Below are 25,833 nucleotides of genomic sequence, written 5' to 3'. Positions count from 1 at the left end.
TCTATAATCATTACCAAAGAGAGCAAACAGAGCCAATTCCTGGCCACGTCTTCATATATGTGCAGTTTTGCCCTTGATTCCCACTATTAAGACATGGAGTAAAAGGAACAAGAGGTGTAAGCGTCTTGTTTCATTCACTATGCAGCTGCGCCAGTAACACTCAGTCCAATAAATCATTCATCGCTTCTGTAATGAACTGACGTATTTTAATCAATGTCAGACAGTTCAATAACAGTTCAATGACTGCTGTTGAAACATGACCTCTTGTGAAGCGCTACACCTTTGTTGGATGTAAGTAATTATTACTGTAGTCTAAACATTTATATGAATACTAAAGATGATTTATTAAATAAGAAATACATTCAATAAGAAATACCGTATCGCGAGGTGTTTTTTTATTGATCAGCTGTGGTTTGCTTGTTTCCCATAGTAAATCGTCGCAACATTATTAACAACATATCATTATGTATTAGTACCCGATAGACGTGTTGGACTCTGAAAGAGTTAAAACAAAACCATCCGTATTCTTTGTTGGATTGTCTTTGTATAAAACGTTTATACGAATCCTACATTATTTAGGCTGAGAAATTAAGTCCGGCACCGTATACAAATTAGGCTATATTTTCAAAACCTATGGAATGTTATTGATTAGTTTCCCATCCCAATTACGGCTCAACCTTTTGCTCAAAGTCACCACAAGGCATATTAAGTGAGTGCTTGACGTTCTGCAAATTCAGATCCGTTTTTAAAGATGGCGGGCATGGCAACCATATTGTAAATATCAGTTATATATAGTTTTTATAGCGAATTATGATATACAGTAAGTATGTTTTATGCAAAGTATTATGATAAGTTTTAATTGTTTTGGTACCCTGCCACAGAGCCTGTACTCTCACACACCCCGTTTTACACGCCCAAAGCTATATTGACAATCCATTTGAAACATGTGAATTGATGACATTTTATGAATACATTCCATGCAAATGTGCCTCGACAAATGCTCTCCGTATTCCTCTCTGATTTGATACATGACAGCGACATCAGTCTTATCATAATATATAATTGTGACCTAGTACCTAGTACCAATGTGACATGTGATCATTTCTTCGTTTCAAACACAAATGTTACCTTGCCTTGGGATAGGGACGCTGTGGAACATTGTCGATCAATGTGAAACCACTCTGTACGTATTACAAGAGGAACACATGTAATAAGAAACCTTTGTAATATTCAGTGTAGTAACAACGCATCGAATTACTGAAATTATTTAGTTATGTCACCACAGGACCACGAAGGTTAGCACTTCTATCATGTACTACTAGAATTCCTGAACAGAGAGCATGTATGAGCAAATCTTCATTGTACGTGGTGCGTTGTTGAACGAATCGAAGATTCGCCCAGATTCTATGAATCATGGTTTGCCAGCAACATACCCGGAGGTTTCACCAAACTTGTAACCATCTGAGACCTGCATCACTGCCCCTTACATTAAGCTGACACATGTAACTGAAATACCGGCTCAATGAAGTCACTCACTGACTACGATGACAGTATGATGTAGTAATGCATGCCACGGACATAAAATATCACTATCGAGTAAATGGGCATTTTGGTTTGGTATTTTGTGATATTTGAAAGGTCTTAGAAAGGGGTTTCACAACAATGGTTACTGTGTGAAGTAAATACTCCTGATAATAATGGCAGTTCATCAAGGGAGCAACATATATGTGCTTGAGCGCCACATGGATTTGTTCTTAATCCATTCTTATTTCTTATATATTAACTATATCTGTGATGTATAAATAAAAACGTCTTTCCCCCCGACTCACTCGCTATATTGCATCCTATCTCTCAAATTGACAGAATATAAATTCATTCATAGCACGTGTTTCAAAGAGGAAAGTCAATATGTAGTAAATAAGAGCAATCGTTTAAAGACACATATATCAAGTCCTTATTACACCAACCTCAAATAAACGCCAAATGTAGAAAAGTTCGAGTTATGTTCTTCTAATAATCCCGGTATAATAAATAAAAACAATACATCAGCTACTTTTGTCTTTTTGTAAAAAGAGCCTCTTTTGCATATCTGGATGGCTACCCTGATCTGGCTACTACATTGAGAAACAAACTTGTGGGCATTATTCAGCCACGTCAGTCACCTGACTAAAAGTAGTTCGAAGAGAAGCTCAACACATATGCTCTGTTTTCACTATATGTTACATTTTGACCCTTATATAACCTTTTGCACTTTGACCATGTTCTAATATTGTCTCAGAATACATTTCGTCACACTGTGAACGTCATCTGCGCACACATCACAAGACTAATGAAGCTGAAATGATGACACCCCAATTCAAAAAGTTGCAATCTGATTTTTGTAAAGCCAATACTCGACCCTTTTTTGTTCGGAATGTGATAAAATTTGGTAATTGTTTAGTTTCAAGACATGTTCCGTGTTAAGCAATATTTTAAAATTTGACCTTGTTTTGACCATGCTCTTAAATTTTCTCAAAAGTATTATGTTTCTCCTCGTGATGAGTATATTTTGTTCAAATCATTAGAGTTTAGTGTTTGGCTTTTGTCCTAAGTATTTATGCAAATCAACGGTTTTTGGAATATCCATGTTCACAGCAACTTTCTTTAGTATCTATCTTTATTGCCATTTTAACTCTTGACTGCATATTCAGGTGCGATATTGTGTCGTGGCTCTAGTTTTGTTATACATGAACTGACATGTGGTAAGAGGGTAGCCAGCAGTGGTACTCCACCCATATTATATTTGACTGTGTTTCTATCTTTGTGTTTTGAGCATGCTGTTAAGTTCTCTCAAAATACAACTTTCAAAATACTATTCCTTTACTGAGGAAGCTTAACTATGACACGATTGTTCTTATCTGTTGATGAAATCATATCCTGTTCGAATCTGTAGAATTTAGTGTTAGATACTGCAGAAAATATTTAAATCTCGACAGAAACTTTCAAGAGGCCATCTTTGTTCATACTATTAGTTTTACATTCAAGCGTAAGTATCTATAGAAGTACATCAAAGATTCAATGAGAAAGCTTAAGTTTATACTCAGTCGTAGTGTGTTGGACAAGATTTATGTGATGTTTCTTAGACCACATTTTGAATATGCATGTGAAGGTTGGGACGGTTGTACCAAAGAGCAGAGTGACAGATGAGAAAACTCCAACTGGAAGCAGCAAGAATTGTAACTGGTTTAGCAAGCTATAGTTCCGTCAAAAATATATTTCCTAGGAGCCCTTGTCAGAGCCTGGGAGAAAACGTAAATTGTGTTTATTTTATAAAATATATAATGATATGACACCTTCACACCTTAAAGATCTAGTACCTCACTCTGTCGGGACAAACACAACATACAACCTTAGAAATGCTCATGATATAACTTAGCCTTTATTACGTACTAAGTTATCTGAATCCTCGTTTACACCATACTCTATTAAATTGTAGAATAGATTACGCATTCAGCATAGGACTATTGAAACCTCTCGATTTAAATCCAGCTTAAGAACAGATAAATCTATAAAGAAAACAAAACAAAAAGGCTTGAGCGAGCAATGTTAATGTACATACGTTTTACTTGATTGGATCAAACCATTTATGAATAGGTATATATTGATGAAGTCACGAGTCATCTGATTAGCTGTCCAAATGACTAATGAAAGATGTTAGGGCATGCACCAAAAGGTGGTCATGTTGCTTTCTTTTTAGGGACCTTTCTTGTTCACATCATACTTGTCGTTTACAGGACACGCACTCACACGCTGCCCGGAAGACGGAGAGTACTCCTGTAAACAATGCGGACCTCGGTTTTTCCAACCTAATGAAAACCGATTAGGCGATAAGTGCCGATGGAGGTATGTTGCATCTACCTTCTTTCCTTCCCGAACCCATAAATCCACCCATGCTTTCCATGGACGATGTTTTTTTCTGGTATTCTGAAAGTGGATGTGTTAGCTGTATGCTCTCAACAGGATACTATTTCATTCAGCGCTTGAAAACATAAAAGGAGTGAGTGAGTTTTTATGCAGCTATTGACAGTATTCCAGTTATATCACGGCGTGTCAGCTTAAAATGGGAGGACAGGTCTCAGGCGATTACCACTTTGGTGAAACCCACCAGCATGGATATGATGCTGACAAATATGATGGGTATGCTGTTGAACCTACAACGATAGGTTCCCAAAGAATGAAACTCGTTGTAACGGTGAGTGAGTTAACATTGTCACCGGTACAGCGGAGCCCCGTGTACGATGATCTGGATGTTTGACATTCCTAACAAACTGTTATATGAATGTAATGGCACGGTTAAAATCAGATCTCGCAGGGCACACCTAGAACACATTTCTTACATACCTTGTGATAATGATTACAAGGATTTAGAAATTGAAGCAGGTAACTTCATTCTCAATGAAAAGGATTTCGCTATGACGAATCACAAAGTTACCGCTTTAATCACTTAGTTTCCACCCTCCAGGAATCCCAGCTACAACGCCTTCCCCATGTCAAACACACTTACTTGAGGAACAATTTTAACGCACAGGTATTGGAGCAGTATGTTTATTCTTTCTGCCATATTCCCAAATCCAGCAACACAGGGTAGTGCTTCCAAGTACCACTATCCATTGTGACATTCCCACTCACCACAACCTGCCTGAAGCTGTCAACTTCGGTTTATATAACATGCATTAATGGTACTCGAAGTAAGAAGAGAGGGATTTGATCGCACCATGTATCCAATCCTTTCAAAACAGTTATAAATCGGTCTCCCATTGAAGCTCGGGCATCAAGCAACACAACAAGCTTAACATTGGTATGCCCAGCCACGCTGTCGTACTTCTCTAGGCAAATCTCGTTACAAACACCTAGGTCTCGTCTCTCCTACACTACGGCCGGATATTCTATTGATCACGGAGCATGAAATCATCCGTCGTTTCTCTATAATTTCCTTCCACTTGGAATTAAGCACATCCTGTCGCAAATACGCGCCGGTTCCCTCGGGGAAAGTATGCACAAGAATAGGAGGATACATGCTATCCAAGTTCAGAAGGCCCTGAACAGCATTGATTTCATTACTTTAGGCTTGTCCGTACCATTTTAGTTTCCTTAAAAGCTATCGGCGATCACCGTCTCCATTTGGTCAATACTCCTGCTGCTATGCCTTTCTGTCGGCTTTGCATACATGGTGCCACAGCAACGATCTCTGTGAACACGGTATTGACTGTTATCAACATATAAGATGTGGATATTTCGACTGCTTTGACGCTTCTGTACGGCGCGCAGTCTCCAGTCGCGAACTGTATTTGTAGCGTTTAATTACCACGAAAATTAACGGTTATCTTCATTGGTTGAATTACGGCGACCAAGCAAGAAACAGCAAGTCACATGAAGTAACCCCTGTGTCTTGTTGTGACGCCTATGAAAAATTTATAATTTATACCCCTAATGGCAGAAATCGACCCGGTCTCCGGGACATCACGATAATCTGTGTTATATATGCTGTGACCATTACACTGTCAACTGTAAACGCACATCGTCATAGTGACTGTGTGCAACTGTAACCATTGGACCACGTCATTAAAATATAAACTCATATGTACGTATACTGTTTCAAACATGTATATGTTGTCTGTAACCGAATGTGTGCATAGTTATTGTAAGTACATACCTATATGTTTATGTTCACAGAGAGCATGACAGAATATGTGTGTAGTCCTTGTAGGTATATAACTATATATTTATGTTCACAGAGAGCATGAGAGAATATGTGTGTAGTTATTGTAGCTACATAACTATATATTTATGTTCACAGAGAGCATGACAGAATATGTCTATAGTTATTGTAGCTACATAACTATATATTTATGTTCACAGAGAGCATGACAGAAAATGTGTGTAGTTATTGTAGCTACATAACTATATATTTATGTTCACAGAGAGCATGACAGAAAATGTGTGTAGTTATTGTAGCTACATAACTATATATTTATATTCACAGAGAGCATGAGAGAATATGTGTGTAGTTATTGTAGCTACATAACTATATATTTATGTTCACAGAGAGCATGACAGAATATGTGTGTAGTTATTGTAGCTACATAACTATATATTTATATTCACAGAGAGCATGAGAGAATATGTGTATAGTTATTGTAGGTATATAACTATATATTTATGTTTACAGAGAGCATGACAGATCGGGTTGTAGTGGGGCTTGTGTTTGACAGTTGTATTTCGAGCTTAGTGAACGGTGAAACTTTTCATGGCGATTAAAACGCCATTTTTTTCAAAATTGAATACTGTTTGGTAAATATTCTCTGTTTTCTCGATATTTTAGACTTTGTCATTTATTTGGCCTTGGCCATCGCAGCCATATTGAAAAAGCTATTTATGAGCTATTTTTACGATTTCTTCTGAAAACGTTATGTATAATACTCATGAATTATATCCAAATGCATTTTTGGCTCTGTAAACATTTTCTCCTCTAAAGGTTATGGACATAAGCTTAGTAGGTATGTAAGACTCAGAGTTGAACTTTGTGTAAAGAATATTTAGTAAAGAAAATATTAATACTTCCCATATATTTCCCAAATTATGTCATGAAAACGTTGTTATTTGCAATAGCTTGTGTACAGTTTTTACATTTATTTTTGTTAACATTATCTAGAATATATTACGTATTCGAAATGAGAGTGTATTTCGTCAGGCATTTGGAAGGTGTACATCACAGTGACACAAGAAATATGGATTTGGACATGGGTAACGTTTAATGACTACCCTTTTTGCCCCTTCATCAGGTGAACGATAAAAATCAGGTAATGTTCAATCGAGATTTATACAGGTAGGGTGGTGAGGTGAGATGATAAAGATGAGTGGACAAATAGAAAGTGAATTGAATTTGAATTAAAGTGAGGACTATGCATGTCCTCACAGTTGGTATTTTTCTTAGTGATTAGTTTATAATTATATTGTGTATGAACTTTGGGATTGGGAATGGTAATGTGGAGTTTTCCGAGATGTCTAAAATGCAGTGACACTCGAGGGAAACGTATGAATGTCTGCAGCTGGGTGAAACAAAGAATTATGCTGAAAACGTTTTATATGTCATACACCATACCACATACTTGCTCCATACAAAATGTCATAATGGTTCGTACAGAACACTTCCGATATTGCTGCCATATAAGCCAGTTTAAAGTCGGACGTCTGTGAGCAGTAAGTTTTATGAGGAGATTTAACGATAAATGGCGAACGGATAACGCGGCAAGAGTGAAGTGAGTGAGTTGGGTTTAACGCGTCTTTGAACAGTATTTCAGTTTTATCACGGCGTGTTAGCTTACAGAAATCCCGCAGTGAAGCAGGTATAAGACTTTTACCACTTTAGTGAAACCCACGAGCACATACCGTGCCATAATCCGTATTGTATCATAACATATACTTATACCCTTATAGATACCTCTCCATCACTCCTTCACGGTGTGCTAGAAAACATGAAATTAAAGTCATTTTAAAATTCTATCGCAGGAAGTATTTTCGTTTATGTCATTGAACATCGATATTGTCCCCACCTCGGTAGCCCCGTTCTGAAATGATGTATGCTTTTCAGTATTGATTTCCCCTACCGGTAGCCTAAGACAAGAAGGCCTGCTCTATCATTGATTTCCCGTTAAGATAGAAACCATGCATTCCTTGGCGCGGTTCTGTGTCAACATTCTTCTCAATCGTCAACAATTTCCAAATCACAGGGGGTCATTATAGGGTGACCGTTCACAATACATTCTCTAAAGCGTGCGCCTGGTTCGCCACAGAGGCGATATTCGATAGTCGGTCGGTGTGGACGAAGTGGAAGGGGGATGTGGTCCAGTCATTACCGAGATTCACTGATTAATATCAGCCATCCCGGAGTATGGTTGATAGGGATATACACAGATTTTTTATCGCCATATCATGACTCAGACAAAAAGAATAGGCCGCACATTCATTTGTCAAAACACAGAAAGGCTTGTATCCGTCATTGTGCACGACAAGAATAACTTAATTGGGATCATGTCGAGGATGAGCCTGTATTGTTTAATTTGAGTGACAATGAATATTTGATAAAAGTGTAGTGAGTAATGACTTCAAGTTCAAACAGTATTTAATTCCACATGGAAAGGTTCATACCACGAGTGAAGCAAGTCTCATATCACTTTGGTGAAACCCACGAGAACGGTACGGTACTAAGAAACCAGAAGGGTTTTGAAAACGGGATCCACACGACTAAACATAAATCTACATTTCTTCCTAAGACTCTGAACGAAACCAGGAGAGTACGTTCTCTTTTTTGGATTCGTGACTCATGTGTGCCCTGTTTACCGTTTGGAGGAAAGTATTATCATGTCGCTTCTCTCGATTCCTTTCAGGAAAAGATGTGATAAGCCGTTTATGAAGTACAGCAACTACGGCAGCACAGTCAAAGATGCAATTTGTGAATGTAATCCCGGCTACCATTTTGAGAACGAGGATCAGAGAGCCTGTGTCCCAAACAGAGACTGCGACAAGGGTTTTGGTCAAGGCGAATATGGTGAGTCACTATGATATGATACATGATTTGAAATAAGATAATATGTGATATAACCTTTACCAGTAGAGAGAAAGGCACAGGTAGTCTGCCACACTGTCCCTGAACCATATTATTTTCGCTTATGCCCAGTCCTTATCGTGATTTTATAGCCCTAGATGAAGCAAGTCTAGAATTGCCCCAGGTTGTGGTCTCATTTCAATGAGCCACGTTTTCAATTTAAAGGGAGTTGTATATTTCTATCAAAATTATATATTTTAGAGACTGGCACCTATCGCTAACACCAAAGGACTCTAGATGTATTTTGTCACGTAAATTGTATTTTGAAGTTTCCGGAAGCATGTTTGTCTGTCTGGAAGACCTTATTCTTGTGTACTTGTTTACCTATCAATGTGCATAGGGAGGGAGAGTTTGTCATTTTGATCAAAGTCGGTCCTTTTTTTGCAGTTCGGGTTGCTGCTCAAGGTTTCTAATTTGCCCATGTATTCTCATTAGACGTTGTACGTAAAAGGTACAGTTATGTCTGTTTTGTGTGTTACAGGTGTATGTGAAAACTGTATTGAGAAAATGATGTATTCCGATGTAAAAAATCCAAGACAAAAGTGTAAGCCTCTTAGAAAGTGAGTATGTTTCTGAGTTTTTTTTCAAATATGCCATTCTTTTAATGAGTGATGGTAAATGTTTTAGTAACAGGCTCACCTGACTGCAAGTCAAATGACCTTATGTCACCGGCAGCTTATTCGTATGTGTCCCTAGACATTTTTTCTTCAGACCCCACCAATGAAGCTGAGACTGCATATGCCTTTCTCATAGAGCTGACACTTGAATTTTGTGAAGAGTTCTGAATCCGATTTTCTATATGGCAACTAAGGCTTAAATATGACTGAACTATGACTGAACAATGACTGAACTATTTGAATGTATAAATCCTGAGTATTGTTTGAATTACACATTCCAAGTTTAGTTCTTTTAATCATTAATCATAATGTTATAGGGGATTAATGTAACTTAGAGGTTTGATAAAGTTAATTTTAAGACATAATTCTCATTTATTATTGCTCCTCCGTTTATCATTATTCATATTACTTATGTATGACACCTCATTCTACGAGTGCCACGAGGTATGTTCCGGGAGACAAAAAGTCCTCGTTTTGTAATAAGAAATTATGAGAAAAATATAGGGGAATATCCTAATAGCACGTTTACGAAAATCTTACAACCCAATATTAAGCTGCAGTCAACTATCGACACAATAAATCATCTGGATCCAGATTATCGAAAACCAGATTAGTTTCTGAGTCACAATTCTCGAATAAAATAATTTGTTCCCTTTGTGAATATAATAACGTTTTTTCCGAAAAGGTTCACTTTCACTGCACATGCTGGATGTTCTGAACCATAAATGGCGCCTCATTTCAGAAAAAAACAAACAATTGTATGTTTTGAAGAACTAACTGAAAATATGTTCTGGAGGATATAGTATTATCTTACGAAGGCGGACTCGCCCATTATGCCGTTTACTCTCAACAATTGGCGACCAATTTCTCTGAATTACACCTTAGATAAATTGGCATCATCAATCGTTCCATTAATATCAAGTTGTTTTAATTGAGTATACAGAAACGTGTCAAATACTAGTACTGACAACGCCTAATTTAGTGTTTTGATTTTGTTTGGATTTGGATCAAGTTTTGTATTGGTAAATCGACTTTCTGTTTCCATTGCAGCTATTAGTAAGTAACTGAAGGAATAAATATCGTCATATATTGTGAAAATATTTACCAAACTATAAGCCAAGTACGTTGATGCATTGGATCAGAGTAAACATTTCGCCTTTTTGATGCATACTTTTCTCTTAATGTCCACGGGACACCATATTGCACTGGAGGGACATTACACTCTTTACGTAGGAACAACACAACCACTTGTCTGATCGGACTACCATGTTGCTACTTTATTATTGTTATTAACTTTCCAAAGGACTCTTTATGATTACTTGTTATCTTGCTTTTGACAGTGGTAGCGACGCCTTTCACCAACCTGTCATTCTGTAGCTTAAGCAAACATTTGTACCTCACCATAAACTTCAATATCAAATGTAATTCCTTCTTTAAGCAAAGACTTATTCAATTAATGGTTGCACCAAAGACAATTTCAGACTGGAGATTGTATTACATCTTCATGTACGTACGTTGTTTTGCTGTTATGAGGTGATGTATGTCTTGAGCGGATGCATTAGCTCTGGTGAAGACAACTACTACTGATACAGGAACCTTAGATGTTATACTTTTAATAAGATAGAAACAAACAAATAATAGTTTAAGATGGGTTTCATGACATGCAGTCGGAAACGTCAATAGATTATTCCGCCCGTAATATGCAGCTACTTTTCCAACCCGAAATGTGCAAACAGGAATAGTACCGAAATCACGGACAATGAGTAAATACTGAAATCTTCAAATACTCAGGCTAGGCTATAGACAAGAGAGAATGTAAACTGAAGATCAAGCAATAGAAACATGGTTCGGAATTGCTAAAAACAATTATCCCTACGTTGATTGTAAAATCCCCTTTGTGCTGATTATTGAAACAATTTGTCGTGAGTTGTAATGAGGAGGCTGAGTTGTGCCATCAAACATAAGAGTGAGCTGTTGAGGTAGTACACATTTATATATGTTCAATTTCATTGTATGGGGTTTCAATTAATCATTTGAGGAAAGTAAATCATCATGGCAAACCAAATGCAGACGATAAGTACCGTGTGCACACATGAGAACAGAGTATTCCTATCTCTGATTATTGAGGAAGTTGGTCTTTTGATAGTTGTCTCTTGTAACTACCTCTGCAGTATTATTTTAACTGTGTAATTATTACGTGTATATTTAAGATCACCTAATTGGATTGTAGGGGAGAAGAAATGGGATATTGATTGGTTCTGGAGTAATGCGATTTGGGGGACAGGGTTATAATGGTCTATGGGCGCGTTTTCCAATTTCTTTTTTCTCGTGTTTCAGCTGCGAGAAGGAGAGTCGATGCACGAAAAAGAAAAGTAATGGCACCTTCGACAATGAATGTGGCCCTGTAGTTAGAGGTAAGGTTTTGGTCTCCATAGGCCGTCAGGGGAAGTATATCGCCAGGTTGACTATTGTGCAGCTTGGACAAGAGATTTACTTTATCGTCGACCTAATGCAGCTCAACTAGATTTGAGGACTAACGGTAGCCATAGGAATGGCGGCATCATTGCTAAGAATCATCATTCAGCTGATAAACCATTTGTTTATAGTGTATCTTTAGTTAAACGTTCCTAACGGTGTTTTGAGATCATAATTATTTTATTGAATTTATGTTGTACCTTGACAGCAGCTATTCAGCTGCCAGTGACAAATTGGAAATGGCAGACATGTGGGCATTGGTATTACAAGATGCTGGCTTTACTCCAATACGTTTAAGCATATCCTGGATTGGAGATGGCCTGGTTTGGCATCTCAAAACTGGATACAGTACCCGTTCATGTTACACATCTCTTTATCAGTAGTAGTAATAATAATGTTGGGGGGGGTGGGGGCATTACACTTCGTTTGAAAGACATGACACCTGAAACCATATGGATCCGAATTCCACCTGTCTCGTTGCTTGGTGAATTTGAGTCTCTTATAGCTGATCACGATTACAGGTTCCTCGTATAGTCAACTTGGAGAATACTTTTCACATGTCGTATTGTTCTACTTGGAAGATGTGGCTATGACATGAGGATACTAAATGTGTCAATGGCGTATTTTTCGCCCTGACCTACAAGTACCATCTCTTTTCTCAGAGCGTTATATGGGGAAGGTGTTGGTTTTGCCACGGTATTGGGGCCCAATCAATGCTTGTCCCATCTGCTAACAAAGAAGCGTATCTGACTAATCTTCTTCAATCCTCCATGAACAATCTGTGCACTTGGATTTAATGGATGCATTTAAAGGACTGGGGCTTGGCTCAGAACTTTCACCCTCATGCATGATGTTGGCAAATCAAAACTATGGAGCAGCAGAACATCCTGTTCTGATGGAAGGTACACGAGCAACGTATTTGATACGAAATAATACACCTGAATTTGAACTGCTTCTTCATCTGGCAGACGCGTTTTAAGTACAACCACAAACTAAACCGTCAACAGGGACATCTGTCGAATGAAGAGAGGACTTCAGCAATAGATTACAGACAGTTTAGCGAGTTTTGGCAGATTAAAGAAAATAACCAATACAAAGACACATTGTTTGCTGCAATCAAAGGTACGAATTAAATTTCTGCCTAGGACCTAAAGCAACTGGACTGAGGAGATGTTATTTTAGAAGTTTAGAGTGTTATTTATCATGTCTACTCTCACATGATAATAAGACCATGTTTGAACACCCAAGTATTAAAATATGCTTACACATATATCTGCATGGTGAAAAGATATGTTGACAGTTCATTGATTGTATATGTCACCATGGAATACGTAATTGTATCTTATCGTGCTATTTACCATACACCAACAACAGTTTATTGAACTTAACTGATATATATTTACATTCTTTCACATATGACAAACTGTATAGTTGTGACCAGTGGTCTACGTACAGTCTGTACAAACATGAAGATCCTTTATTGTAATTATCAGGGATTGTTTTATCAATACTGTTAGCTTATCAGTTGAACCGCTTGGTTGTCAGGGAACCTATACTTTAACATCATCTTTCATGACATCTACCAAAGTGTGCAAGCCACCAGTGTAATTTGCAGTTTGAGTCGTCGCTTATGCATGTGAAGTTGCATAATTATGGTAATGAATGTAAGATTACTCTTCTTACATTGTCTCCATTGCAGACATCAACGACTGCAGCAGTATTGTATCTCAAATTGATGGCCCAAACACAAAACTGAAAACAGCAGCCATTATAGGCGGTGTGGTGGGGGCTTTAGTTCTTCTTGTCCTCCTTGTACTCCTGCTCCTCTACAGACGGAAGAACCACAAGAAGACACACAGGGTATGCCTCTCTCTCTATCTCTGTCTATGTCTCTCTATCATCATCATCATCATCATCATCATCATCATAATCATCTTCTGTGTGGATATGTCTACTGTTCACCTCGTTACACTATGTTTGTTTCCAGAATGTAATCTTAACAGAGGATCAACTCGAAGAACTCAAGAATTTGATCATTCAAAAGTGCGAAAAAGATGATGATCTAAGCAAAAAAGGTACAGTGCTTAGATACGGTAAAAAGACTGAAGTGACATTTGGGAACATGATGATGTGTAGTTCGTATATGTTGGGTATATATTTTAGGTTTGCCTTTTTTTACTTTGCCCTTCGCACTTCATTTGTTTGATATATGTTTTCTTAAAGCGCAAGTGAAGGTATCGTGCCAAAAATACATTTACATGTCTTTTTAGCTAGACTTGATACGATGGTGTTTCTGTATTAACGGTGCACTGCGTTAGATATTGTTTCCCAATCGATGTATTAAACGGGAAGTGATTAAAAATGGTTCACTAAGGTAGATACAGACTGGGGACTTTATTCTGGTTTGAGGAGGCAATGTTCCCGCAACCTGAAGGTACTGGTTAGAAATGTATTGAGGTATGTCGTGGTTTGTGTTGCCATGTGAAGATAGCAGCGAAGTTTCTGCTCTTGTTTTTTGCAAATATCTGCAAAAACATTTCTGGTTTGTGTTTTTTGCTTATATTTCTTAAGCTTTTTATGATGTAATATTGTAGAATGTGCTACATGTCACTACACGTGTTACATCTCGTGGATAATGTGATTATTGACCAAGATTCCTAATAAAGGATATATTCATCAATATTACCATTCTTTTTCGCCACAGTTACTTTTCGCTGACGTGCGACTACGCGTTCCCTCCGTATGACGTGATTACTAATGTTCGTTATACCATTGCTACTTCAGTGTTGGACGAATCATTCAGCCAGATCGAGTCCAGGATTGAACGACAGGCATGGGGTCTGGCACAAGATATGTTCAGATCACATCCTATGCCGGGCAAATACGAATTAGTGGTGGAAACTTATAAAGGTACATATTAGATGTTTTATTGGCTTTCTAACTGTATATGCATACATTCAACGTTCCCTGATAACTCTATATCCAGCCAGAATGTTAATAATCGTTTGACAGTAGCATATATTCATATGTGATGAATCAGTCAAGGTACAGAGGCTACACAGTAAGTTGAGAATATCCACCATGTCCACAGACGATGTTATGAACAATATGTGACATTCTAACTGTTTCTGTTGACAGACAAAACACCACGAGAGACAATTAAGGGATATCTGAGCGAGTGGAAGTCTTGGAAAGGAGAGAACCATACAGCAGTGACAGAGCTGTTTCAGTGTCTCCGTAACTGTAAACGAGATGACATTGTCTATGAAATATGCAACAGACTTAGAAGCGATGTTGGTATGTATTATCAGGAATGAACCTATCTAGCAACCTGCCTACAGTGAAAATACGTACGTAGGTGATTGACTCAAGCATCTCAGTATGATCGTTAATTTTCTTGCCAGATGTTAAAATTGAATACCAGAATTGATATTGTGTCACATTCACACGTCCTCGTGTGTTGTCCTTGTTAGTTTATGTTTCACGTGCATCTTGCTGAAGGTGTAGGAACATACATGGTGTGCATGTCCCTGTAGGATGTATGTTCAGCAGTCAATGTAACTGGAAAGTTTTATTTTGCAGGTGACTTATGTGTGGACGCTGAAGGTAATGTGATTGAAAATCACACCTACAACAGAGCCCAGAACAACTTTTGCCATGACATTGCTGACGTTTTTCCGTGTATTAAAAAGACAGAAAAAACACAAATTGAAAAAGGGGAGAATCTTGAAACAACAAATAAACTGTTAGAAGCCCAGACCAACATGGACCCTCATACCACTAGCGCCGTGTTTCAGGGGAGAACCTACCCTACTGCTCCTGTGCCCGACGAGACCAATGGTCTCCTCACAGAACCTGAAGTGCATTTTCATCGCCAGTATTCTCAACCTGTGCAGGCAACAACATGATATGCCCCAGAAGTACATCATCTGTCTACAAGCTATCACTGCACTTCCTTCCATTCGTTAACATGGATGTGGAAGATTATTGCATTCTGGAAACCTGTCTGCAATAGTGGTTACCATTTCTATTATTTGCTCACGGGGACAACATCCCATGACTTGTTTTATACAGTGTGAATGGTCATTTAATGTGAAAAGTCGCATCAAGTGTCTAGTTAATACCCACAGACTTCCAACGTAGTAATGTGACAAGATGTAGAGTCTATTACGGAGTAATGCTTTTTGACAGTGCAATAGTTTCACTATTGATCTAGTTACTTATGATGAATGTAAAGCACAGTCATGAACTGATGTACAGTCACGTGTGTAAAACCATGAACAGAACAGTGTTCAAACATACTTTTATGGTATATCTGTTCTGCTATGCTGCAGAGAACCTCTTCATCCATCTTGACAGGAAACCAGTCCAGTTGTGACGATTGCATATCAACAATAGCACAGTATGCATTTCACCGAGTGGTAGCAACGAGTCGTCCTGTAATACTTTGGACGGGGTGGTTTAGGAGAAGAAAGAGATTCAAAACAACCGTAAAATATTATTGCATGTTTTCTTTGATTGCTGGATATACATATTGATCTTGGTGTTTATCTTGGTGTTACAAAGCACAGGCTACATACTTCTATCGGCAAGATGCACATCTTGGGTTCAGTTTGCTTTTTGGTACTGTGGTGATACGATTTCTTCTGTGGTGACCAGTCCTCAGTGACGCGACACAGTCCAAGTGTCCACTACGATGCAGGATGGTTCCTTCAGTAAGTGCTACCTTCTTGGGGTTCTTGGTTATTTAAGGCCCCTTAGGGAATCAGCTAAGAAAGTTAGCCCCACGACAAAAAAACACACACTCGTGCACATACACACACGCATATGCGTACACGTAAACACATACACACACGTATACACACATGTACACACACATAAGTATATATTATACACACACAGATACCTGTTCCGGTAATATTGTTGATGGTGAGGGGAGGGGGGGGGGGGGGGGGGGGGGGGTATAAGGGAAGCAGTGATAAACATAAACATACTGGCTATCTCATCTAAACACCTTCGTATAAATGGCAGAATTTTGTGCAGACGTTGCCACATTTGTATTACTGTCAATATCAATCTACTCGTATTTTGTGTTCAAACTTCTAACTTTCATTCTGTAATTCATGATATATCTGTTATTCTAGTTTTACATATAACTATATCTTTTATCATTACTAAATAAACATAAAATTTGCTAAATTCAATACAAGCCGGTGCTTCGTACCGTTCTACATAACTGATATATTTCTTCGATCTAATGCTAATGCTAATATTACCCACAGGGGAACGGATCCGTTATTTCGGTAAGCCTCGCTGAGAAATATTATGTTTGAGTAACGCTGACTAACTTATTGACACATTGTGTTCAGTTGTTTCGTTGCTTGGGAAAGGCATTGAGTGGCTGTCCGTACATTAATGTCGTGTCGCAAATGATTGGAAATATCTTTTGCGTCAGATGATTTAGTTTGACATCGTTCAAACAATCATTTGATATCACTTTAGTCAGCACCCCGACATTTTTCTTCATTCTCTTATACAAGAAAAGACTCTGGGTAATATATAGAAACATCTACTCGCATCTCGGATTTGCGGATTATCTGACCCTCGTGCATTGATGTTGAAAGTCGCGACACGTCTTCTTGGGACTATTAATAGTAATTCATTAAACGAATTAAGATAATCCGTGATTTCTGGTAGCTCGTAACTTATTCTGAAAGTATAGACCGATAACCGATCTTCCGTTTCCAATTTGCTCATACCACCTGTTGTATCATAGGTTCATGCATTTGTCTATTTATACTTTAGAACTTCGCAATTTATCATTTAACTTTACCGATGCAATATATTCATTTTATTCACATGTTACATTATGTCTTGCGGTCATAATAACTGTATATGTATGCCAAAACGATGTTTACCATATTGTTTAAACAAACATACACGTGCCCGCATGTTTATGAGTTTAAGAACAATACAAATCATGAAGCGTCCACGTTATTACCCACTTAAATACTTTTTGAGGCCCTGTTGATCTATGAAAGCAGTCTGTATGCGCCGTAGCTACATTAGTTTATTTGATAAATGTTTGGGCATTGAGAATGAGAAGTTTGGTCTCACAGTCGACACATTCCGTAGATTAACAAGATTTGTTTCATTTTCCTGTAACTAAAGTCCTTTTCTATCAGGGACCAAATTCTGTTTCTGAGTTTTTAGATTTTGTCGGGATCTCTGACTTTTACTTACTTATATTAGGAGATTTTACGTGCGCTTTCCGACTGGAGCGTATTTCGCACACGGATAGTGTAACATTTTTGCATAACTTTATATTTTGTATCCGTATGTAATACAACAATTGTTTTGGAGGGTATGAATATGTGGCAAAAGTCTGCAGTAAAGAATCATTGATTTTCACAGCCAAATGTAAGACTGAAGGTCCCTAAACATGTAAAAATGTTAACAGACTTAACTGTTGAAAAAAACTAAGAACAGACAATCTATCGCAGTCAGGAAAAGTAATCAGTTTATTAAAAACGCCTTTGCCTGGCACAGCTTACTGTCACACACTGTAGGTGTGTGTTTGACTATTCAACGTATTACTACATAACAGTTTACTTCATTTGTCATATTGCTATGTACATGCCTCACTACCCGCGTTGTTTATTGTGATACTGTAGTTCTTACGTTCTTCTATAGACCAAATACTAGAGGTTCATATCGTGTACCTTCATATACCCTTGTCGGTTTTGTATCATGCCAACAAGCGAATGCCTGTGTTTATGCAGTACGCATTTTACATGTATATTGCAATTTATGCGTATGGAAATAAAGAACTATTTTTCAAAGAGATGACTTGTAGCACAGAACACGTATCTTCATGGTAACTGCACAAGATGTCCATATTGATCCAGCGACAAAAAATAACACAACCTTCTTCATTTATCAATCATGTTTGGAGTTGTTCATGCCAAAAGGGGCGGTTGGGTAGCCTGGACCAAAGGGTTCGAGTCCCCACATGGGTACAATGGGTGAAGTCCATTTCCGCCGTGATATTGCTAAAAGCGGCAAAAAAAGAACACACTCGCTCACTCCCACATGTCAAGGAAAACTTTCACAAGGAAAAATGTTTTATCTCGTTTTGGGCACATATTATTGTAAGATGGTCTAACATGTGGATCGTTATCTCAAAAGAACGGGAAGTTTTAATCTAAACGTTGCAAGTGGATAAATTGATTTTGGGCGTACAACCGATATAAACGACCACATTTACCATTATCTGTATATCCGGAGATACAGTTTCTGGCTCATACGGTCATGAATTCTTAAGATGGTAAATGGTAAAATGCTTAATTTTTAACTCGTCTGAATGAATACACGCAATGTTTGAATCAAAACCGTTGGCATCTAACGTTTGAAGCAAAACCTTATCAGTAAGTATGTGCATCATTGGAATAAGCAGATGCAGAGTTTGAAGGACTTTATGCAGCGTTTGAATGAGTACATGCAGCGTTTGAATGAGTATATCTAGCCGTTGAATCAGTATATCTAGCGCTTGAATGAGTATATGCACCGTTTCAATGAGTATAGGCAACGTTTGAATGAGTACATGCAGCGTTTGAATCGGTATATCTAGCGTTTGAATGAGTATATGCAACGTTTGAATAAGTACATGTAGCGTTTAAATGAGTACAAGCAGCGTTTGAATGGGTTTATGTAGCGTTTGAATGAGGATATAAAGCGTTTGAATGAGTATATGCAGCGTTTTAATGAGTTCATGCAGCGTTTTAATGAGTATATGCAGCGTTTTAATGAGTACATGCAGCGTTTTAATGAGTAAAACTAGCGTTTTAATGAACGCATGCAGCGTTTGAAAGTATATCTAGCGATTGAATGAGTATATCTAGCCTTTGAATTAGTACATGTAGCTTTTAAATGAGTATATCTAGCCTTTGAATTAGTACATGCAGCTTTTGAATGAGTATATCTAGCGTTTGAATGAGTATATGCAGCATTGAATGAGTATATGCAGCATTTGAGTGAGTACATGCAGCGTTTAATGAACACATGCAACGTTTTAATGAGTACATGCAGCGTTTTAATGAGTAAAACTAGCGTTTGAATGAACGCATGCGGCGTTTGAATGAGTATATCTAGCGATTGAATGAGTATGTCTAGCCTTTGAATTAGTACATGCAGCTTTTGAATGAGTATATCTAGCCTTTGAATTAGTCTATGAAGCTTTTGAATGAGTATATCTAGCGTTTGAATGAGTATATGCAGCATTGAATGAGTATATGCAGCATTTGAGTGAGTACATGCAGCGTTTAATGAGTACATGCAGCGTTTGAATGCGTATAACTAGCTTTTGAATGAGTATATGCAGCGTTTGAATGAGTATATGCAATGTTTGAATGAGTACAAGCAACGTTTGAATGAGTACATGGAGCGTTTGAATGAGTATATATATAACGTTTGTATGAGTATATGCAGCGTTTGAATGAGTACATATAGCGTTTGAATGAGTATATGCAGCATTTGAATGAGTACATCCAGCGTTTAATGAGTACATGCAGCGTTTTAATGAGTATATATATATATATATATATATCGTTTGTATGAGTATATACAGCGTTTGAATGAGTATATGCAGCGTTTAAATGAGTATATGCAGCATTTGAATGAGTACATGCAGCGTTTAATGAGTACATGCAGCGTTTGAATGAGTATAACTAACTTTTGAATGAGTATATGCAGCGTTTGAATGAGTATATGCAACGTTTGAATGAGTATATGCTGCGTTTGATTGAGTACAAGCTACGTTTGAATGAGTACATGCAGTGTTTGAATGAGTATATGCAGCGTTTGAATAAGTACAAGCAACGTTTGAATGAGGACATGCAGTGTTTGAATGAGTTTTTGTAGCGTTTGAATGAGTACAAGCAACGTCTGAATGAGTACATGCAGCGTTTGAATGAGTATATGCAAAGCCTGACGAATAGGTAATTAAGGCGTTTGAATCAAAACCTTATGAAAGCGCGTGCACATACTTGAACAATAGTGTAACATAGTTCAACCATTTTTTAGCGTTGGTAAAACATTTGGCCTTGTGCCAGTTTCCTTTGCACAAAATTCATTTTGCTTTGCCAATACAGAAAGGTGTATCTACACGTATCATCACACATAATGTTACTAATTTCTACTTTAATCGAATTTTAGCGGTGTTAACTCAAGACTAATGCTGTTTGTTTTGCAAGGATATTAAAGACACAATACAACTAATTTTAGCGTTATCAAAATATCTGTAATTTCGTGATTCTGAACGAACACAGAGGTGTAACTACTGTTATTACCAGACAAAAGTCAACTTTTAAAATTAAAAAATAATTCGAACTCAATAATTTACAGGACACGTTTACTAAATGAACATAAATAGTTATAAAATCACTAGATCCTATAGGCGACAAAGTCGGTATACTTGACAAGACCTACGCGTGTATGTAGAAGAAGAAAGGAGAAAGAAAAGCTATTTTATTTATGTGTCACACTTTGCAATTTACATAAAATAGTAGATGATATGAATATATTAATAAGTGCGAAAGCAGAACCCAGCATTACCAGACAAAGAAATAACTTAAAATACCATATATTGATAAAACTGATAAAAAAATAACATAAGGTATGTACACCAAATTCGACATATCACACTGAGAAAGTAATAAACAGTATAGTTATAAATGATACGCATGTACTCTAGAGTACATGTAGAGTGGCGGCTAGGGGTTGTGAAAATATGTTATTTATCATCAGGTACAAGAGGCTACATTGACATGTGGCTTCAAATTTTGTAATTTTGTGAAAAAGATAAGTTATTAAATTTGTATTAAGTTTGGAGAGGGTACTCTAACAGAATATTTCTTTGTTCCCTAGAGACAATGTGTTTCACATATGTTTTCAGTGTTTAATTTGTTTGTATCTATTAGTGCACAGTCGTATTTGTTTCCTTTCGGTTTAAATATGTCAGTCCTTAAATATTCCAACCACTTTGAAATATCACACTTAATGAGTAAGTCCTTTACATCCGTAAAATTTAGGGACATATTATTATTATTATCTACATCAGCACGTGCAAACAGGGCAGATACACTATTAACCGAAGAGTTTCGGATAGACTTAGACCAACTGTTTATATTATGTAATAATAAACGGTTGGTGACGTTTTTTAACTTAATCAAGAAACGTGAAATATCAACAAGTTTAAAAAAAAGACGAAGGCCAACCCATATCACCTCTTTTTGCTAAATTTGGTGTGTTCCGGCCAACCGCTTAACATCTACAGTCTCTATTCTGCACTGCGTTAATGCATTGACATCCCCGAGTATCCCATATAACACACGTTAAGATAAAATTAGTTGAAACACGTCGGGGACATGATAGGGAGACTTGTGCGTCAACGTGATAGGCCACCGACCAGGTTGATTGAACTTAGCCACGCGCTGCAAGGGGAGTGGGACAGACTTCCTCAAATCGCAATTCGGAGAATCATACGCAGTATGCCTCGTTGAGTGTTTGTTTGTTTGTTGTTGGTTGGTTAACGCTGCACTCAGCAATATTCCAGCTATATGACGGCGGTCTGTAAATAATCGAGACTGGACCAGACAATCCAGTGATTGACAACATGGGGATCGATGACATGCATCAACCAAGTCAGCGAGCCTGACCACCCGATCCCGTTAGTCGCCTCTTACGACAAGCATAGTCGTATTTTAGGCAAGCATGGGTTGCTGGAGACCTATTCTACCCCGGATCTATATAATTTCTTTCGTATGAGGGACGAATTAGATCGAAATTATTTTCTCCTAACGTCGGAAAGCACAACAAAAGGGAGGTAACCTGGTTTCGTATATAAGTAAAGGCGGGAAGTTGAAACTTCAATTAAGTGCAGTGCAGTCGGGGCAGGCTATATTAAACATTGACGCTGACAAGCCCATATCGGAGAAGTTAGACGAGATTCTTCGTCATTTGGAAAGATCTCAAGCCGAAATAGCGCAATCAGTTGAAGATCGTATACTTGGTTTTCGTGAAGAATTTGAGAAAACGACCAAAGAGATATCCATGTGTAAAGCTGATAAGGAATTTGTGTGGAAACGAGAAGGTTGTAGAATACAACACTCATTCAATACTAAAACTTTGGACAATTTAGATCAGTTAAAGTTTGCCTTAGAATTTAAGAAATACGACTACGCGGCGGAGCTTGTTGAGACGGAAAAAACTCGGATCGAGCAGAGAAACAAGCTTATAAGATTGCCGATACGTCGGAGGGTGGATGGGATACTGTAAAAAAAATATGTTGCACGCGATAAGGCGTCCGACTCCGAAGACGACAAGAAAATTACAAGAGCAGAAAATGAAGCTGTCAAGAAAATCAAGTCCAAGATGTATGGTGGCCGAGAGGGGACATCGCTTTCTCGCTCTTTCGCTTTATCGCTTTATCGCTCTATCGCTGTATCGCTTTATCGCTTTATCGCTTTATCGGTTAAGCAGTATCCCCTCTTGACCACTACAGGGGCCGCATGTGATATCTGCTGCAATTGGGAGGTAATGTTGAACTTTTCTCACGATTTACTTAAAACATAATTTAACTGTACAGACGTAGGTGATTTTAAAACAATCCACCGATTTTTGCGTAAAATGTAATTGATTTATTTATGGCGCTATTCAGTTGTATGTGACCATCACGCCGAAAGCGCGTGGCAGATCATGGCAATACGCTCTAAATAAATCAGGTTAAAATCTAAATATATACTTTTCAAAAGAAGTTAAGAAGACTATGGTTAATTAGTCATGGCTGATTGTTTTGCAAAAATACAATCTTATAATTGTGGGTGTTCTATAACTTGTTTTCGGTAGTATATGATTTACAGTGTGTCATAAGGTTGTCCGTAAATGTTCTTTTTGACATTAGATATATGTATAACTTGAATTGTGTTTCTTGTCTTGTGCAAATCTACAAATATATGTACTTGCATATAGTAATTTGATAAACACCGCTGTGAGTGAGTGAGAATGGTTTCACGTCGCTTTTAACAATAATCCAGTTATATCACGGGTAACATTAGAAATGGGCTTCACACATTGTACCCATGTGGGGAATCGAACTGGGTCTTCAGCTTGACGATCGAACGCTGTAACCACTAGGCTATCCCACTGCCCCCATCGCTGTGGCGTTACCACAGTTGATATGTGTAGTTTACACAACTAGAGACATGGAGAGACATAATTAGTATGGCCACATAGTTAAGGTTGATAACAATATGAAATGCATTACTATGATTATCTAAAACAAATATTAAATCAGCTATCATTGTGATATGTTTTGTATATCTCAAGTATAGTTTTGTCAAAATTATGTATGTGTGTGTGTGTGTGTGTGTGTGTGTGTGTGTGTGTGTGTGTGTGTGTGTGTGTGTGTGTGTGTGTGTTTCCGACTCATTGTCTGTGTAAAAAGGTAGTAGATAACTACATAACTTACATCAGAACGCACAATTGTTAACCATACAGTTTAAATTGATAGAGAATTGCTACATGAATATGTATATTCCTGCCTGGAGCCTATACTATAATTGGATATCTAGTCTCTCCTTGCGGGAAAGTTAAACTTTATTTTACAAGCACTTTAGAATTAAATTTAATTCCCGAAGACAGTTTGATCGAAAGTCATTATAAGAAACAAGTTTTGTAAAAAAAATATTTACAACGCATTTCATTTCTATTGTCCAAGGAATGGGGTTACGGGTTAATGACGCTCTCGACAGTCGTATATGTGACTTAAGGTAGAGACATGTATCTAATTCATCTGTATTTTGTAAGGGAAACATAACTGTGTACATGTATGCATAATGTACATGCAACTTAATGAATATAATTGTGATCCCGAAATCGGACGAGCACATATTCGGCTTCAATTCCAAATCTAATTACCGAACAAAATAATTCTTTGGACGTTGCAAACAATACAAACTGGCTAATAAAACTGACATATATGATCTCCTTTTTATCAGTTTTAAGTTTGATGGAGAAATGGGGGGGGATACTATGAACAAAATGAAAATATGAACAGTGACTATCTGTATTTTTTTAATCTTGCTTATTTATTACACTACAAGAAAATATGCAAGCTAAACGAGAAAAATTTACTTGTGTATTTTGTAACATATTTATCTACTACAAGATGTTTAAAAAATATAATCATAAGAGGCAAAATAGCGGTGAGAATTACAGGATCACTAAATATCAACAAAAACCGTTTTAATGTACGGCATTATGGGAAATATCGCTTTCTCGCTCTACCGCTTTCTCGCTCTATCGCTTTCTCGCTCTATCGCTTTCTCGCTTTCTCGCTCTATCGCTTTCTCGCTCTATCGCTTTATCGCTTTATCGCTTTCTCGCTCTATCGCTTTCTCGCTCTATCGCTTTATCGCTTTCTCGCTCTATCGCTTTCTTGCTCTATCGCTTTCTCGCTCTATCGCTTTATCGCTTTCTCGCTTTCTCGCTCTAACGCTTTCTCGCTCTTTCGCTTTCTCGCTTTCTCGCTCTATCGCTTTCTCGCGGTATAGCAATATTCCCTCTTTGGGTTTTAAACATAAAAGAGAGCTGAGATTTTTCCAGTCGCATTTCAAATTATACATATGGACGGAATGTTGAAATTTTCTCACTATCTACTGAAATATAATTTAACAGTACAGACATATGTGCTTTTATAACAATCCACGTATTTCTGCGTAAAAAAGAATTTGATTGATTTATGACCCTATTTAGCTATTTGATCCCCCGCCCCCAGGCCAAGTTATCAAAACAAATAGCAAATAACACCGCTCAATAGCGCTGAGTAGTACGTACTTCCTAAAAAGCAATAGTGTTTTCCTAAAAACAACGCTTATATCAACGTTTATTCTGTTTGCGGAGTAGATGTCATCAAAGTGGAAGTCCTCACCCAAGCAATGGTTAATACTAGCGGATGTCTTTTATGTAATTTCTAGTTTTTGGATGACATATTGTTCGCAGTAACCGTAATGTGGAAACAGATAGTTGATTGGTTTTATA

The 25,833-nt window shown here is 37.6% G+C and overlaps 1 protein-coding gene across 7 annotated transcripts in view; it reads left to right on the top strand.

The window, feature by feature from the left end:
* The window catches only part of LOC124127082, an 81,559-nt gene extending 64,974 nt beyond the window's left edge, over positions 1-16,585 (top strand). For all 7 annotated transcript variants that reach the window (XM_048394329.1, XM_048394330.1, XM_046490530.2 and 4 more), the window contains exons 3-11: positions 3,774-3,882; positions 8,427-8,587; positions 9,126-9,204; positions 11,599-11,675; positions 13,436-13,596; positions 13,724-13,811; positions 14,521-14,646; positions 14,875-15,033; positions 15,319-16,585. In XM_048394329.1, the coding sequence (XP_048250286.1) occupies positions 3,774-3,882; positions 8,427-8,587; positions 9,126-9,204; positions 11,599-11,675; positions 13,436-13,596; positions 13,724-13,811; positions 14,521-14,646; positions 14,875-15,033; positions 15,319-15,644 (1,286 nt within the window). In that variant the 3' untranslated portion in view covers positions 15,645-16,585. The remainder of the gene's footprint in view (positions 1-3,773; positions 3,883-8,426; positions 8,588-9,125; positions 9,205-11,598; positions 11,676-13,435; positions 13,597-13,723; positions 13,812-14,520; positions 14,647-14,874; positions 15,034-15,318) is intronic.
* The last annotated feature ends 9,248 nt before the right edge of the window (positions 16,586-25,833 follow it).

Source organism: Haliotis rufescens, unplaced genomic scaffold, assembly GCF_023055435.1.
Source record: "Haliotis rufescens isolate VD_foot unplaced genomic scaffold, xgHalRufe1.0.p SCAF_13, whole genome shotgun sequence".
Classification (NCBI taxonomy): Eukaryota; Metazoa; Mollusca; class Gastropoda; order Lepetellida; family Haliotidae; genus Haliotis; species Haliotis rufescens.
This window is presented reverse-complemented; position numbering and strand designations above follow the sequence as displayed.